This window comes from Phascolarctos cinereus, unplaced genomic scaffold (genome assembly GCF_003287225.1).
Source record: "Phascolarctos cinereus isolate Bilbo 61053 unplaced genomic scaffold, phaCin_HiC Scaffold_4;HRSCAF=312, whole genome shotgun sequence".
NCBI classification, from domain to species: domain Eukaryota; kingdom Metazoa; phylum Chordata; class Mammalia; order Diprotodontia; family Phascolarctidae; genus Phascolarctos; species Phascolarctos cinereus.
In genome coordinates, this window is record NW_027555847.1 from 487,239,198 (window position 1) to 487,258,965 (window position 19,768).

Genomic DNA, 19,768 nt, shown 5'->3' on the forward strand with positions numbered 1-19,768 from the left:
CATGCAAATTAAAGAAATTGAGGTTTTATCCGACACCTATCACATTGGCAAAAAGGAAAAAAAATGGAGACAGTCATTAGAGGAAAGAGCAAAGACACTAACACATACTTTGTGGAGCTGTGAAATGGTCCAGAGTCACTTTGGAAAACAATTCAGAATTTTTAAAAAATGACTGAAGTGTTCATACCCTTTGGCCCAAGAATCCCACTACTGAACTTATGTCTAAAGTTAAATCAATGATAGAAAGAAAGAAAGATGCTATAGATAACAAAATAGCAACATTTATAGCAAAACCAAGCCTGAAAACAAAAAAAGACTGAAAATAAAATGAATGTTCATTGTTTGGGCAATGGCTAACCAAATTTTTGTATACAAATGTTGCCAAAAAAATTTATGAACATGAGAAATATAAAGAAAAATGGAAAGACTTGTATGAAGTGATAGGGTAAAAAAAGCAGAATCAAAATAATAATATATGCAATGACATAATAATGTACATGATAAAAACTGGATGAATGATAGTGAATAATTTTGGTTCTGAAAAACTGCTAAAGAAACATATCTTCCTCCTTCAAGTGGAGAGGCAGGGAACTCAAATATGAAACATGTTTATGTTGTCAGATGTAGTCACTGTGTTGGATGGCTTTCCTAAAATGTTTTTCTTTCTTTTTGGTAAGGATTTAATGATTTTACTGGGGGTAAGGGGGGAATGGAACAGGACAGAGAAAGGGAAGAGTGTTAAGGGGAAATTACTTTATTAAAGATAACGTGGTTATACTAAAAACAAAAGACAGTACTAAAACTTGCAAAAATTAGCATCCCACTGTCACATATATTTGGTGCTTTTCAGGAAGCTAAATCCAGCATTATGTAAGAAATTCACTGATTTATTATTAATATATTTATATTAATCAGTCATCGTATTAGGCCACTAATGCTATTCTTGGAAAAACAATTTTAAAAAACAAACAAAAACAAAGATAAAACAAAAGCAATCAATTCTTAAAACAACATTTAGCAGGCAGGAATCTTGATTTTTTTTTTCTTCCAGGCACTAATCTGCCTGCCAGAAGCACTAATAAGCCGCCAAAGACAGTTCATCGTCTCTGTTACATAAAACATAAGATGAAACCTGGCTCCCTTATGCAGGAGGCTTCTCTATAATAACATGACAAAAATGTTCCAGATAAAAATGCTTTTTTTGAAAGAGACAAGGTTACAAGCTGCAGTTACTACAATCAACTCTTTGTACTTACCAGGGAGGGTAGATATGGATGATATCCTGTGGACCTCCCTTTAGGTGAACTGCAGTTTCCTTCGTGAACAGGACCTTGAGTTGGGTTCCAGGGTCCAGGATAGCATCTTTAGAAGGGCTGTCAGCAGGAGACATCTCTAACAACTCACAGATGGCAATCTGCATTGTGCATTCTTCATGCATCTCTATAATCTTTACAATCAACACTCCAGATTTTTTGCCTACAAAATGAAAAGAAAGAAACAAAAAAGTTCAAAAAGATGCACTTATACAAAGAATTCCTCCTCCCTTTTCCCACTTCAAGAGAAAACATGGCGATAGACGGATTATAGATATTCTGCAAAGGCAAAATATGGACAACATTCTTGTTAGCCATCAAAAATATATAAACAGGCCTATATGTTGCACATAAAAATGTGAAAAAGTAAAAAATAAATTAATCCATTTATGTAATATATGTGTATATGTATATATGTATGTGTGTATTTATACAAATATATATATTATATATATATGTATAGCTATCTAGCTATTCATAACTTGTATTTATGGAATATTTAAACTATGTGTGTGTTTTTCCTATTCTCCAGGAAAACAATGGTGCATAACACTTTTTGGATGGAATTTTTTCCCATCAGCTGGTTTACACATATATTTCATAGATGCTTTATATTTTATTCCTCCAAAGTAGATTCTCCATGTCACTTCCTATGGAAACTATTCCAAACTTTCTCTTCTCAAATTTCACACTTCCCCCTCCCCATTTTCTCTAAGCCAAGGACCTCACCTCTTACATTATGGAGAAAATTGAGGCTATTCACTATGAACTTTCTTTCCTCCTGTTCTCTCATTTCAAAAGTCCTTGAAAACTTCCTTACCTTCTCCTCCTTTTTTCCATACTCTGATGATAAGGTGGCCCCCCTCCTTGCTAAGGCTAACTCTACATCTGCACTTCATCCCATATTCTCCCAACATCTTTAGTACATTCCTCTGTCAATCATTCCTCCCTCCCACTAGCCTCCCACCCTTCTCTCTCTAATCTTCACTCTCTATATGTGCTGGGTTTTTTTTCTTTTTGTCTTTAAATGTGCTCAAGTCTCTCCATCCTAAAAAAAAAAAAACCCAACCTGTTAGACTGCCATCCCCTTAAGCTGTCATCCTATATCTTTTTTCCTTTTCTTAGCCAAAATCCTAGAAAAAGTTGTCTATATTTGTTGTCCCTTCTTTTTTTTTCCAACTCACTCCTCAACCCCTGGCAATCTAGATTCTGATGTCATCACTAAACTGAAAATGCTCTTTTCAAAGTTACCAATGATCTCTTAATTGCCAAATCTGATGTTCTTTTTGCAGCTGTAATTCCTCATGACCTCTCTGGGCATTTTATGTTGAAAATCATTTTCCTCTTAGACAGTGACTTCTCTCTGAGTTTTCATGATAAGATTCTCTTGACTTTTATCCTACCTGTCCAACTGTTTCTTCTCAGTCTCCTTTGCTGGCTCATTAACCAAAACACATTTCCTAATTTCAAATGACTGCCAAGGCTCTATCCTTGACCCTTTTTTCTTCTTCCTCTACAATCTTTTTCTTGGTAATCTAATTAGCTCCCCTGGTTTTATCATCTCACAGACATTGTGTGTGTGTGTGTATAGGCCTATTCTCTCCCATGACCTTCAGTCCTACATCACCACTGGACTGTTGGGAATTTCAAAACGGATATTAAAAAGAAATCTCAAACTCAACATGTTCAAAATAGAACTAATTAACTATCTGTCCCAAATCTTTTTCTCTATAAGTACCTCTTTATTTCTGCCTAAGGTAGAGGTTCTTAATATTCTATTTGTATAATGGCCCTCTTTGTCAGTCTGGTGGCCTATAGACCTTTTCTCAAAATAATGCTTTTAATGCATAAAATAAAATACATAGGATTACAAAGGAGATAAATTATATAGAAATACAGTCATCAAAATGTGTTTAAAACAAGTTCATAAACCACCCCCCTTAGTTAAGAACCCCTGATCTCCTAGTCTCCCGGGTGTGTAACCTCAGAATTATCCTCAATCCCTCACTCTCCAGCAACTCAAATATTCAGTCAGTAGCTTCAAAGTGAAATAACAGTAAAAGGTAGAAAGCAATCAGATTTGGGAACATAATAATTAATCTGTGATGGTAAATGCATATATGTAGGGAAAAAAGTACCAAGAACCCTAGTAATTTCTATTCATACAAATGGTACACATATAGTATAAAGTTCTTTTATTTTAAAGGTGAATATTAATCATTTCTCATCTCATTCTTTTTAGGCACCTTAGGGTTGAACAAACAGATGTCTGGAGACAAAACCCAGATTTGTATATGATGAATTAAATCAGCAATTCAATCCAGAAAGAAAGTTTGAAGCTCTCCATTATTAGCCTTTCTACTTTCGTATTAAGTGTGTTTTGGTAATAATTCAAGGTATTTCCTATTAATCATTTTTAAATGAGGTGTTATATAAGATTTGTCATTTCTACTCACATTCTCAGAGTAAGAGGAATAGGAGTCAACAGAGTTGTAACTTGAAAACAGATAAACTGCTTCATAAATAGGCATTTAGACATTGAGTTAAACCAATTAAAAGTCAATAATAAATTATCTTACAGAAGGATAAATCCCTCAGGAAAATCACCCATTCCATAAAACTCTACTATTATCTGTAAGTCAATAATTTCCAATCTCTCTTCATTCTTTAATACTACTACCCTTCTAGCTAATACAAGATTTCAATATTCAGAACATCTTTACTTTTATATTCTCAGTTAACAAGCATTTTTTTTTTATTTTTTCCTTAACAGTATTTTGTTTTTTCCAATTACATGTAAACAAATTTTAACATTCACTTTAAAAAATTTTTGAGTTCCAAATTTTCTCTCTTCCTCCCTCCCCTCCCCCTTCCCTAAGATACTAAGCATATGCATATATATATATACACACACACATACATATATACATGCATATTTCCATATTATTCATGTTGTGAAAGAAGAAAAAGAACCAAAGAAAAAAACCATGAAAAAAATAAAATGAAAATTGCATGATTCAATCTACATTCAGACTCATCACGTTTTTTTTTTATCATGAGTTCTTTGGAATTGTCTTGAATCATTGTATTGCTGAGAATAGCTAAGCCATTCATAGCTGATCATCACACAGTGTTGCTGTTACTATGTATAATATTCTCTTGGTTCCACTCACTTCACTCTGCATCAGCTCAAGTAAGTCTTTCCAGGCCTTTCTGAAATCTATGTGCTCATCATTTCTTATAGCACAATAGTATTCCATTACACCCATATACCACAACTTATTCGGCCACTCCCAATTGACGGCCATCTTCTCAATTTCCAATCTTTGCCACAACAAAAAAAGAGCTGCCATGAATATTTTTGTACTTGTAGGTCCTTTTTCCTTTTTTGTGATCTCTTTGGGATACAGACCCAATGGTTGTATTACTGGATCAAAGAGTAGACACAGTCTGATTGCCCTGTGGACATAGTTCCAAAATGCTCTCCAAAATGGCTAGATCAGGTTAACAAGCATTTATTAGGCATCTACTATGTGGCAGGATTGTAATCTGATCTCTGGAGACACAAAGACATCAGTGAAACTTCTTAAACTCAAAGAGCTTATTTATTATTATTATTTTATATATTATATATTATATTTTATATTTTATTTATATATTTTGTTTATTTATATAAATATATTTTTATATTTATATAATTAATATTAAATTATTTAACTCATAATATTATTATTATATAGCAATATTATTATTATTATTATTATTATTGGAAAAGACAACATGGACATTTACACATATATATAAAATAAATATGAAGTAATCTGTGAAGGGGAGACATTAACATCCAAGGAAAGGAATTAGGAAAGGGCTTCGTGTAGAAAGTGGTGATTGAGCAGAGCTCTCAGGGAAAGCAGGGGTTCTCAAAGGTGGAAGTTGGAAAAAATGCATTCCAGGAATGGAGACAAGGGCATAGAAAAGGGAGAGGGGATTTCATGTGTAAGGGCCTACTTGGCTGGACTGCAGAGTGCAAGAAAGCGAGTAATGTATTGTGACATGAGAAGTATAGGTTGGAGCCATGTTTGTAAAGGGGTTGAAAAGTCAGAGGAGTTTAATATTTGATCCTAGAGAGCCACTGGAGTTTCCGAAGTTGGAGGAAGAGAAGGCTGACATGGTAAGTCATTTGCTACAGGAAAACAGTTGTGTGGGGAAATGAGAGGCTGGAAGCAGGGAAACCAGATAGAAGACAATTGCAGCAATCCAGGATAGATTGTGAGGCCCTCCACCAGGACAGAAGCTGAGTGAGTGGGGAAAAAAGGAACTGCTCTGAGAGAAGCTGTAACAAGATTGACAACAGGCTGCTTCCTCTAAAAGCTCTTTCTAATGAGTAGAGCGCTTTACAAACCTCAAAGTGCTACATAAATATATCATTATTATTCTTATTACTATTATTTATTACTATAGTCTCCCTAACTTTAACACAAACTCAGTAAATTATACATCAAGTACTTGTATGTGTAGACTACACACAAATTAATTACATTTTTCATTGCCGGCCAGGATGCTTTTAGGTTTCTTTACTGCTTTTCTCAACTGTAGTTAGTATTTGTTCAGGAAATGCAAATTAATTTTAATATGAACATATGAAAACTATGATCAGAAAGGTAAACCTGCTGTAAGAGAAAAGAAAAGCCAATAGTGCATATAAAACATCCAAACACCGATGATAACAATGATGATGATGATGATGAGGATAATAATAAATAAGCGGCATTTATGTAGCAACTACTCTATGCAGAGCACTACACTAAGCACTTCAAATATTATTTCATTTGATTCTCACAACAGTTCTGAGAGTGAAGGGCTATTATTATCCCCACTTTACAGATGAGGATACTGAGGCAGTCAGAGGTAAAGTGTCTTGCCCAAGGTCATATTGATAGAGTCTGAGGCTGAATTTGAACTCAGATCTTCCTGACTCCAGGTACTGCATTCCATCCACTATGCCACCTAGCTACCCAAATACACTGATTAACCTAGTGCCTTGCCGAATAAATATCTGTCAAATTAATTTTACTGTGCTGCTAAACATTATAACTACTTTGAAATTTCACTCAAAACTATAATACTAATCCTCTCCATAAATGCTAACAAGCTACCATTAAATTCAGTTCACACATAATTACTGGATAAAATTCATGAGGAAAGTCAGAAGATACAGTTTATGGTGCACAGAAACTATATTTTGGAAAAACTTTACACTCCCATCCTGATAGAACAAGATTTCTTTGCGTCTAAAGAATTACAGTCCTCCATCAAGTCTCAAGTCATCCAGCAATCTCCAAACAGACGCATTTCCTAACCACAAGGACTCACTCACTGAACAGTAAACAATAATGCTCTCACTTCTCCATTCCGCATTTTTTTTTTTGCCTTTCACCCAGTCTAAAACATTCTTAGGGCAAAGCCACAATAATTCTAAACATGAAATGGAAATCTGAAACCAAAGCTTAAAAAAAAAAATCTAAACAACAAGTCTGACCAAACAATCTAAATGCTCTTCTACAGTCCCAAGGGATTTTCGTAACTAAACCCTAATTTGTCCCCTTACAACCATCGACAAATCCTGCTAGGTCAGAGTTATCCTAATTGCAATCACCATAATCTGGTAGATTACCCAGTAATTTCCAGTATAAAGGTAAACTGTTAATGGAAGAATACCTTTTCAAGGGATTCATAAGTTAGTTTGCTTACATTCTAACTCCAAAAACTGTATGAAAATTCTAAAATCATAATAGACATATCATGTTAGTCTTTAAGGAAAATAAGCAGACAAAAAACTATACTGCATTATGTACTTTCAAAGAGGAGGTTCTCGACAGCTAGTATTTATTCAGTCAGATAGAGCTGATCAACAGAGCCTCAACTGTGATTATACAGTCTGTTTTTCATTGTGCATTACTTCCTTATTCCTTATTGCTTATGGAAGCATGACAGACCAAACATTAAACTACAAATAGATTTTTTTTTTTCATTGTGTACTTCTGTTCAATATTTTTGGCTCAGAGGAGGCCTTTTTGTCAATGGTACTTCAAATTAAAAGGAAGAATGAGAAGGTGTAGAATTAATTTTCAGTTAAAAACCGGTAAGAAGGAGAGCGATGAGTTCATGAATTCATCAATGTTTTAAAACATAAACGTATTAGAAAATTGTATCATACCAAGAAAGAAAAAAATATGGGATTATTTTACTATTCTAGTTACTATTATTATACTATGATGTCCCTAAAGCTTTTAGATGTTGTCTAACCCTTCTCAGTCAATCAATAAACATTTGTTAAATACCTACTATGTGTCAGGCACTATGCTAAGCATTGAGGTACAAAAAAAGGTAAAAAGACAGTCTCTGTTCTCAAGGAGCTCACAATCTAATGGGGGAGATAACATGCAAACACCTATGTATAAACAAGATACGTTGCTTTTGTTACTATTGTTCAGTCTTATCTGACTCTTCTTGATCCCATGAACCACACTGTCCATGGGTTTTCTTGGCAAAGATACTGGAGTAGTTTGCCATTTCTTTAACCAGTGGATTGAGACAGAGATTAAGTGACTTGCCCAGGGTCACACAGCTAGGAAGTGTCTGAGGCTGGATTTAAACTAGGTTTTCCTGACTCCAGGCCCAGTGCTATATCCATTGCACTACCTAGCTGCCTCAAACAAAACAAGATAAACTGGAAATAATCAACATAAGGAAGTCACTAGAATTAAAGAAGAATGAGGAAAGGTATCTTCTAGTAAGTGAGATTTTATTCAGGCCTTGAAGGCACCCAGGAAAGCCAAGATGCAATATTACACATTTTCAAACTCCTGATAATTCACAGAATTAAATCAAAATTGATTCCATACAACAGCACCTCTACATCACAGCACGCACTTTGTCTGGCTTTATTTATTATGTGCTCTAAAAAAAGCATTCTTGGAGTTGGGGCTAAATAATCTTACATTGTCCCTGTTGTTTACACTAGCTGAAAGTTCCACATTCTCCTCCACATGAACAAACATTTAGCTAAATTCAAATAACACTATTCGAAATGCTATCAGTCCCTGATGAGGTGTCAGAGCTAGATAACTCTGGAGAAGCATATAGCTGAATCCCATTTATTTTGTATATAAAGATACTAACCCCTAGAAAGGCGATACAACTCACCCAATGTCACTTGGTAAGTTAGGCTAGCCACCACTTGAATAAATCATTAGGCTGGCATCCAATCAATGGATTTTTAAAACTCTTTTAATTACCCAACTATATGTTACAATGAATGATGAGTAGGATTTCTACTGCTCTGTAAAAATTAGGCATTTTACTACTTAATTTTCAGGCCCATAACCTTCCATCCAAAATATAAAAGTGTTACTGTCTTTTCAGAGGAACATAAGTTTTCTCATCGATAAAATAAGCAAACACTGAAATCCTAAAATTTGTTGAAACTAAGGCTCTATATATGGACAACTTAGGTGACTCACCTTCCTGAGTTAAAATCTAGTCTCAGACACTTACTAGCTATGTGACCCTGGGCAAGTCACTTAACTCTGCCTCAGTTTCCTCATCTGTAAAATGAGAAGAAGGAAATGGTAAACCATGCCAGTATCTCTGCCCAAGAAAACACCAAATGGGGTCATGAAGTGTCAGACACAACCGAAAAATGATTAAACAACATGGCTCTATATATGCAGGCAAAAGGAAAAAATTCCTTGAACGTAAAGTTAGAAATATTAAGGTAATAATAATAAAAATAATAATAGTTAGCTTTTATATAGTGTTTCAAGGTTTGCAAAGTGCTTTAAAAGTCTTCTCATTTTATCCTCAAAACAACTCTGGGAGGTAAGTACTTTTATTATCATTCCCATTCTACATACGGGGAAACTGAGACAAAGAGGTTAAGTGATCTGTTTAGTGTCACATAGCTAATAAGTTTCTGAGGCCAAATTTGAACTCATATTTCCCTAACTTCAGGTTCAGTGCTCTATTCTCTGTACCACCTACCTGTCCAGAAAATGGCTTAAGTTTAGCCAAATCATTACAACAAGAATTCCTGATGAGGAAGTAAAAAACATTCATACTGTGGAATTTTTAATGTAGTACTATATTTAAGGATATACTATTTTGTGACTTGGGGGGGGCACTAGGCAATGGGGTCAAGTGACTTGCCCAGGGTCTCACAGCTAGTAAGTGTTATGTGTCTGAGGCTGGATTTGAACTCAGGTCCTCCTGAATCCAGGGTGGGTGCTCTATCCACTGTGCCACCTAGCTGCCCCAATTTTGTGACATTGTGAATTTAATATATCATTAATATTTTGACTTCTCCAGCTCATTTTATAGATGAGGAACTGAGGCAAACAGGGTTAAGTGACTTACCCCAGGGTCACACAGCTAGGAAGTATCCGAGCCCAGATTTGAACTCAGGAAGATGAGTCTTCCTAACTTCAAGCCCACCCCTCTATCCACTGTGCCACCCCGCTGCCCTATTTTGACATTACTATATCATCAATATTTTGAATTAATATTTATCATCACTATGCATCTGGCTCTCAGATTTTCTTTTCCAGTCCTAACCTCTCTGCTGACTTCCAGTTTTACATCTCCAACTGTTGACTTGGTATCTCAAACTGAATGTTCCACAGACATCTGCAAACTCAACATGTCTAAAATGGAACTCATTATCTTTCCCTTAAAACCCTCCCCTGTTCAAAACTTCCTTATTACTCTGGAAGGCACCATTATCCTCCCACTTACTTAAGCTCACAATCTAGTTATCATTCCTGACTCTTTACTCTCTCTTAACCCCGTAGCTGATCATTTGTTAATTCTGTCCTTTCTATCTATGCAACATTACACACACGCACACACACACCCATCCTTCTCTCCTCTGACACTGCCACCACCCTGGTGCTGGTCCTCATCATCTGCATTATTGCATAGCCTGCTAGTTGGTCTACCTTCCTTAACTCTCTCCAGTTCATTTACTACTCAACTATCAAACTGATCTTCCTAAAATGTGGATCTGACCATATCACTCCCTAGTCAATACACTTGTGGCTCTTTATTACCTTCAGGATCAAATATAGAACCATATATTTGGTTTTCAAAGTCTGTCATAATCTAGTTTCTTCCTAACTTTCTTGTAATCCAGTGGCACTTCCTTGGCTTCCATCCAGTCCCAGATAAAGTCTCACCTTCTGCAAGAAACCTTTCTCAGCCCTCCTTAATCTTAGTAGCTTCTCTCTGACCCTATTCCCAATTTATCCTTTCTATATCTTGTTTGTACACGATTATTTGCAGCTTGTCTCCCTCATTAGAGGATAAACTCATTAAGAGGAGGGATCCATTATCATTATCACTATTACTATTATTACTATTATTATTGTTGTTATTATGCCTTTCTTTGTGTCACCAGTGCTTACCACAATGCCCAGGAAATATTAGGTTTTTGATAAATACTACTTGAGCGATGGACTGACTTTATTAGTAGTAACAACATAGACACATGATAGTTTCTCCTTTGCTTATGTGATTTTAAATAATCTGCTGCATTTTCTAATGTGATTTTATTTTTAAATCCAGGGGCCAAATTTTTTTCCAGTGGAATATTGTCACTGAAGTGTTTGTTCAGAGACTGTTTAATAATGTGTTGATGACGTATTAGAGCTTGGACTCCATGACCTCTAAGGTCCTTCCAAATTTAAGATTCTGTGAAATGACTTTTCCTAACTAATAAAGGAACTTAATAAAAAAAAAAAAGATTAACTCAAATTTACTAGAGCACATCCACTGCCTCTAACCAGACTTGGTCCATAAAGGAAAAGGCTCTGATCTAAACTTTGTTTCTTCCCCAGGGTCTACCATAGTGCTCGTACACAGAAGGTACTTACTGATTGATTGATTGAATGACTAGAGTCTAATCAGGAACCAGAAATCCACAGACCGGGTATTCTTACTTCAGTGAAAATCATGCAAACACAAGGGCTGAAAGGACAGGATGCACTCACCCTACCTGGAATCTCTCCTGAGAGAGATGTCAAGGGTATCAAGACTGAGCTTGAACTATGACAGCAGCTTATTCAAGAAGACACTACGCATAAAATCCCATAATCTCTTCTTTCAAAAAAAAAAAGAAAAAAATTGAGCTGAGGAATAAGCAACAACGAGCTTGGTGGAAAAATCGCTGCTGTTGCTCAGTTGTTTCAGTTGTCTCTAACTATGACCCCATTTGGGATTTTCTTGGCAAAGATACTGGAGTGGTTTGCCATTTCCTTCTCCACTGAAGCCATTTTGTCAGGCAATCAGAAGTTAAGTGATTTGCCCAGGGTTACACAGCTAGGAAGTGTCTGAGGCTGAATTTGAACTCAGGTCTTCCAGACTCCAGGCCCAGTGCTCTAGGCACTGAGCCACCAACTGCCTCAAAAAGATGAAAAGAGCATATCAATTCAATTCAATAAGTCTTTACTAAGTACAATATATAAATTTTTTTCACATTGTAGCAAGATGCCAGAGTAACAGTGAACTATGTTGGAAAGAAAAATGATAAGCAATTTAGAAAGCCAAAGAAAACTTTGCCTTGCCAATAACAGTGACCTTTTTGAAGGCCAAAAGCAAGATTTTCAACATATAGATAATATGTGTCATTAACAGTGGCTGAATTTAACCCCCTAAATATAAATTTTTGCCAAACCAAATACAGACTCCTCCAACAAGCAAGTTTTTCCTCAGATGGTTGATCCCATTATGGTAATTTTGCAGTCTTATTTCTGGAAAAAAATTAAAAAGCACAAAGGAAAGATTTTTTTCAAAACTTAAAGCTAAAAGAAAATGATCCCAAAATACTATTACATTAACAGTTTTTAAATTATCCATAGTGTTGAGGGACAGTGAAAGCCTAGATAAATGAAATCCACAGTTGATCCAAAAGAATTGTCCAACAGCATCAAACTCCTCACCCTGGAGGCCTTCTTCTTTACTCTTAAGAGTAAATGAGAAAACAGACAGTGCTTCATAGGATTTAGAACTGGAAGGGAACCTAGAGACTGGTATGTGTCTCACATCCTATACAAATCATTTTCTGGAGGTGTTAACAAGGAGTTAAATGGCTAAGATGAAGGGGAAAAGTAAGGAGAAGGAGAAGCAAGAGAGCTAGATGACCCTATAAAATGGACTATTTAGCCCCATGAATAATCAAGAATTGGCTATTATATCATCCTTAGTCGAGTTGTTTAAGCTCTCTAATTATTCCCAATAAAAATTCTAAATGCTTTGATAGTCTAATAACCTCTAAGGATGAACTTTTCATACCTCTGCTAATTTACTATTAAAAAGGTCATTTAGAATCACAAATATCCAGGATATGAAGTCATAGCCTTATATTCTAGAGGCCCAATATTATATTCCTGCTTTCTGATTTTAATGATTCAGGTGATTGTGTGTTAACAGTTCATTTGACCTCTTCTCCTCCAAAGCCACCAACAACCAACTTAAATATCATTGGATGCATTGAGATTTGGGTATTATAGAGAGTAAAATCCAAGCTTGAATCCGGTAATTGGTTTTCTGGCTTTATTGGTCAGAGAGAAGCTGGAGATATTCCAAAGGCAGCACATTTGACCCCAGGGAAAAGAGGAAGCAAGAAGAGGAACTAAACTAAATCTTCTCCTGCCAAAACAGCACTGAAAAAGTCCAAAGAAGTTATAATCAGCCTTCCTTTAACTGGAACAAAGGATGTGTTAGATAAGTCAGAAGGGCCTAAAGATGATTGTAGGAATAAACATGAAATGGCTGTTTTAATAAGCAAAATAAAAGGAGGGGGAGAGATTTCAGACTAGAAATTCAACATTCTTCCTCATCCCTTATTCCAGTCTCTCTTCTTACACCTAAACTAAATAGCAGTCTGAGCTTCTTTTAAATGGGGGGAAAAATACAGCTTACTACAAAACAAAAGATTATAATGGAAATTCAGGCATTTACTGTAGGAAAGAAACCATTTCTTTTTTTTGGTCTTTCTTTGGGAAAAAAAAAACCAAACATGGTCAGAGGTGAAGCTGTCTCCATCAGGGAGGTCCAAACTCCACCTTCTGTGCTGCTTTAACAATCCTTTTGCAAGGAAACAAACTACTGTTTTATTATTTACCAAAGCAAGCTAGTTAGTTAATGATAAGCATGGCATTCTCCACTCCTAGTTACCCTTTAATTCAAAGTAAAAAATGCTGCATCAGTTAAATTAGTATGGGCATTTTTAGATCCTCCAATCTAGGAGGTATTATTTAACTCTGAGCTTTCCTTCCCCCTTACTCTTCAATTTCTACACAGAAAATCAAGATCACCAGAGCATGGCTTCTCCCACTCCATTAACTGAAAGGGTAACTTTAGAACAAGGCTATTGCCGGCATTTCAAAGCAGCTCAGAAGAGTTCCCTGGCATCTGCTGTGAAACTAGGCATGGGGCCAAACCTATCCTGATTCCGATTCCCTGAAAAGACCTGCAGGGGAATTCAAGCTTTGCAATCCTGAACTACAGGGAAATATTAAAGAAATCACCACTCCCCACAAAGGATTCACATAGATAGATGTATTGAGTACACACACACACACACACACACACACACACACACACACACACACACACACTCTCTCTCTCTCTCTCTCTCTCTAACTCACATTTTCATAGGTAGACAGATAACTATTGTTATTCAGTCATTTCAGTCATGTCTGACTCTTGGTAACCCCATTTAGGACTTTCTTTTTTTTGTGGGGGGGGGCAATGGGGGTTAAGTGACTTACCCAGGGACACAGCTAGCTAGTCAGTGTCTGAGGTCGGATTTGAACTCAGGTCCTCCTGACTCTAGGGCTGGCGCTCTATACACTATGCCACCCAGCTGCCCCTATCATTTAGGATTTTCTTGGCAAAGGCACTAGAGTGGTTTGTCATTTCCTTCTCTAGCTCATATTACAGATGAGGAAACTGAGGCAAATGGGGTTAAATGACTTGTCCAGGGTCACACAGCTACATAAATACGTGTGTATGTGTATAAATATATATGGAAAAACATATGTGTGTATAGAGAGGGAAATATATAAATGTGTGTATATACAGACGTATATATATATATATATATGTTGTGTGTGTGTGTACATATAGAAATGGGCAGCTAGTGGCACAGTGAAGAGAGCACTGAGCCTCAAATAAAGAAGAATCATTTTCCTGAATGCAAATCTGACCTCAGACACTTACTAGCTGTGTGACCCTTGGCAAGTCACTTAACCCTGTTTGCCTCAACTTCCTCACCTGTAAAATGAGCTGGAGAAGGAAATGGCAAACCACTCCCGTATTTCTGCCAAGAAAACCCCAAACAGGGTCACCAAGAGTTGGAACTGACTGAAATGACTGAACAACAACAAAATATATAGAAATATATATAGAGAAATCTGTTTCTGTGAACATATAGAAATATGTATATATATATAAAAGCATGTATAGAGAAAAATGTGTGCACATATATATGGAAATATGTATGTTTAGCTAAAGATACTGATATAGCCTATAGATCTACATCTAAATGTAGACATAGATATAGATACATTCTTTACAAAGCCCTTTTCTCACAACCCAGTGAGGTGGGTCATGTAAATATTATCCCTATTTTATAGATGAGGAAACTGAGGCTCAAAGCAATTCGGTAATTTGTTCAGTAGCTAGTAAGTGCACAAGTCAGGCCTCAAATCAAGTGTCACAAGTGCTGGATCAGGAGTCGGAAGGGCTTGGCTCAAATCCTATTCCTGCTACTTAATGACCTGTATAACTTCAGGCTTCACTTTACCTGTCTGGACCTCTGTTTCATCATTTATAAGATGGACTAGGTGACGTGTGAGGCTAGCACTAAATCTATAATACTAAGTTATTATAGGGAAATAAGGAAAAGGAATAAGTACTGATATAGCACCTACTAGATGTCAGGCACTGTGCTTTGCAAATATTATTTCATTTTTTCTTCACAACAACACTGAGAGGTAGGTTCTATTATTATTCCCATTTTACAGATGACAGAACTGAGGCAAACTTGCCTAGGGTTACACAGCTAGTAAATACCTGAGGCTGGATTTGAACTCAGAGCTTCCTGACTCCAGGCCCTGGGTTCTATCGACTGTACCATCCAGCTGCCTCTATTACACTTGTCTGCCTTAAGAAAGTTGAAAGAGCTTCTGGTATAAATCCACAACAATTTGATGATGTAATGAAGGACCAAGATTTCACTACAGCCCCATCCTGTGGACTGAAGATAAAGAAGTTTCTGCTTGGTCCTACACATAAGGTGACAACATTATCTGAATCCCTAACCTAAGCACATAGCTATTCTAGGATGGAATAGAGTGCCGTGTCCCCATTTGGGTTAAAACTACCACTCCTGTCAAAGTGTGGCTAATAAAGAGGCTTATCATTCATTCAAAAGATATTGATCAAGCACTTACAAAAGGCAAATGACTGTCGCATCAACAGCTCTGTCTCCATCTTTCTGCTATATTCCCAACCATTTTCTAAGACCCTACTCAAATGTGTTTCCTACATGAAGGCTACCCTGATCTCCCAAGTCAGAAATGATCTTTCCTTCTTCAGAATTATTATGGTACTTTTTAGCTCTTAAATATATACTCCTATCAAGTTCTATCTTATATCAGGCAATTTCTATAGTATTTCATATGCCTAAATTAGACCATAAGCTTCCTGAAGACAGGAATTATCTAATGCCTCTAGGCTTCACCAGACTGCCATAGGGGTCCATGACACAAAAACTTAAGGACTCTTGCCCTAAAAAGAATCTCTGTGCTATTAGCAGTTTGAGTGAGGAAAAAAAAAATCAGAGAAATAAAGCCTTCTTAGGATTGTAGGAAGTGATATTATAGTTTATTGGTTTTCATTTAGGAACATACATACCCTGTGAAGTATATATTATAGTTATTGTCCCCATTTTACAATAGGAAACTGAAGCTTGAGAGATTTTAAGAGACCTGCCCATGGTCACACAGCTAACAAGCATCAGAGATGGGATCTGTGCTCATATATGTCCAGCTTTCTAATCATTACACCACATTGTCCCTCTACAGCTTACATAAGAACGAGTGTTTACATAAAGCTTCAAGGTTTGTAAAGCATTTTACAGGTATAACCTCATTTTTCCCCCTTACAACAACCCTGGAGGGTAGGTGCCCCATTTTACAGATGGGGAATATCAACCTGACAAAAGGGAATTGGAGACTGACCAGGACTGGGAGGGTATGGAGGCAATGATAACACGGGAGAGCATGAAGTCCTGATGCTATTCTATGATCCTTTCCTCTTTTCCTTTAAACCTTCATACAATACTCAGCATACCACTTGACTACTGTCAAGCAATAAAATGTAAAGATTAATAACTCACTCTCCTTAAACCATCCCAATAATTAGGGTTTTAAAACTACTCTAAAACTTTCAGAAGTATTCTCAAGTTTACCAGGGAAGGGATATAAAAAACACAAAACTCAGCCAAAACAACTTACAAAAAGCAGCCAGTGATGCCTACAACTGAATAGCAAAGGCAGCAATGACTACAGAAAGGGACTCTGAATAACTTTTCAAATTTGGAAGGAAAAGTTTTACATCTGAGATAATCGTGACTCCATTATTTTATCTCCTTGCATCATATCTGGCAATTTTCTCAGCCTGGAAAGCCTGAGATCTGAGAGGGTCAGAAACCAGAAAGGGCATCTGTTCCAGCGTTTGGTGCCCAGTTTTCTATCTGGAAAAGTAACAAAACAAAAAACAAAACAAAAAACCCCAACAACTCACAAAGGCGACAATGTGCAATAAAATGCGGCACCAAAAAATTAGAGAGGTGGTGAATGTAATTTTGTAAAAGTCATGGTGGGAGGACTCAGGAAATAATTGTTTAAGGAAAAGGGACATAAGGGAAATTAAATCTGAGGAAGAAAGTGGAATGAAAGATACCTAAAATCCTGAGTTATTTTCTGTAAACTTGGGTCTTGCTAAAGGTCTATTTTAGATTGATAATTGGAAGTTACTCTGACAAACCCTAGGCTGAAGTGAACACTTTTACTGAGGAGAACTAGGCACTTTTAATCCAGAGAACGGCCTGGGTAGGCCACCCACAATATAAGAGAAATATGTATAGTCAGGATGACTTTGTAAAGTGTCCTGGCATTTTTCTTCATGAGATGGTTCTAGGTTACCCACAAATTTGTCCTGCAATATTTTTGAAGTGCAGAATGACAAGATGGAAGAGTATAAGGGCATATGCCAAGAGGGAGATCTCACAAACCTCAACACTGGTTAAGCCCGATAGCATCTTATTTTGCAATACCTACATGGTTTTTAAGAGTCTGCTTTTGTATAATTGGGGCTTTGTCAATTCTGAGCTAAATTCAGCATGAAGAAATTTTTGGTATGCTTTTAAAATACAACTGGTTTGGAAAACCTTATAGAAAAGCTCAAATATTCCCACAGAAAGAGATTCCCTTTTCCTTAAAGGTTTAGATAAAACTTGCATCCACAAAAAATATACAAACCAATAATCACTAGAAAGGGGTTCTTAACCTGGGGGACGTCCTTCATGACTCTTGAAAAAAATCTCAAGAGGTCTGTGAATTTGTATGGGAAAAATAAATATATCATTATCACAATATAATTAGTTTCCTTTGTAATCCTATGGATTATACTTTATCCAAGGGTGGGGAACTTACGGCCTTGAGGCCACATGTGGCCTTCTAGGTCCTCAAGTGTAGCCTTTTGACTAAGTCCAAGTTCTACAGAACAAATCCTTTTATTAAGGGGATTTGTTCTGTGAAGTTTGGATTCAGTCAAAAGGCCACACTTGAGGACCTAGAGGGCCACATGTGGCCTCGAGGCCACAGGTTCCCCACTCCTGCAGGTTTATGCATTTAAAAACATTAATCTGAGAAGGGGTCCCTAGGCTTCACTAGACTGCCACAGGGGTCTATGAAACAAAAAGTTAATACCTCTTGTCCTGAAAAATGTCTCTACGCTAATAGCAGTTTGAGTTAAAAAAAAAAAAAAGCAGACAGATAAGCCTTCTTAGGATTGCAGGATGTGATATTGAAGTTTATTGGTTTTCATTTAGGAACATACATGGCTATTTTTAGTTTACGATTCTTGATATCCAAGGCATTGTGAAAATACTTGTCCCAGCTGTTCCTGAGCAGATGCCAAAGAGTAAAAAACTGAGAAGCAGGACCAACATTAATGTGCCTAGAACTTAATTCATGCCTCAACCCTATGTTTCCATTTCTTTAGTGTGGATTTGACATCACACAAATACAATCAAATGAAAACTCATTGGAGATACTATCTAGATACTTGTTATAGCTTAAGACAATCAAGTATCTGTCTTGGAAATTATTCTCCCCACCCCTTCTCCCCCTGATACATACCCAATTGAGCTTCTCTACCACCACCCTGTCAGAAACCAGGGAAGAAAGAAAATGACATGGTTTCTCAATAAATAGCAATGAAATATTGTCATGGAAAATAAACTAAAAAAAAATCTGGGAAGCAGGTGGGACTAGTTCCAACGTGACTGACAAAACAAGGTGTGACTTTCTAATGGCCCTAGAGGAAGAGAAGGCACAGGAGAATGGGCTTTGATTATTAAGAGTGCATTTGGGTGGTAGAAGTGGAAGGGTACGGTATAGGGCAGGGAAGTATCTTAAAAAATAAAAAATGAGAAAAGACACAAATTAACATTCAAGCAACAAAAATGTTCAGATTTCTTTTTTTTTTTTAAGGTAGAAAATGTTGGTGGAGAAAGGTCACTTGTGTATTATATTACATTAAATGAATATGTGTTCTTTTTCATTACCAGAGAACTGAATAATTCTAAAAAGATGAAAAGGACCAAAAGAAAAAAAAACCCCAAACCATCCCTCCCATCAAGGGATTACAACATACAATAAATGGCTTAATTTTGTAAACCATAATGTCTCATGCTCTGGAGGACATAAATAAGAAAAGATCGGGTGGGACAAGTACACTTCATAAGGACAACAACAAGAACCCAAAAAAAGGTGTGGTTCATAAAATAATCACTTGGTTTCTAAAATCCTCTTGTTAGAAAAGGTGTATGCTGTGACTGGATGCATTTACATACTCAGTCAATGATATTAATCCATGACTGTGATGAAGAAAGGCCATTTCTTTGCCATAAAGACTGGAGATCAAAGAGGGAGGGTTCAAAGGTCACCCTAATCTAAAAAAATAGAGCCTTATATTGTATCAGAAATATCACTTCATGTGACAATGAAACAAGGCCCAAAGGGAGTTATTTGTGACCTTTATTGAGGTCTTTGGTTATATTTGAATAGCTCACTGAAAGTCAGAATGGTAGAAAACAAGTATCTTGA

At 36.5% G+C, this 19,768-nt stretch overlaps 1 protein-coding gene across 8 annotated transcripts in view; it reads right to left on the reverse strand.

The window, feature by feature from the left end:
• Positions 1-19,768, reverse strand: part of SPIDR (scaffold protein involved in DNA repair) — a 551,334-nt gene that overhangs the window by 360,319 nt on the left and 171,247 nt on the right. For all 8 annotated transcript variants that reach the window (XM_020992493.2, XM_078153426.1, XM_020992496.2 and 5 more), the window contains one exon: positions 1,257-1,476. In XM_020992493.2, the coding sequence (XP_020848152.1) occupies positions 1,257-1,476 (220 nt within the window). The remainder of the gene's footprint in view (positions 1-1,256; positions 1,477-19,768) is intronic.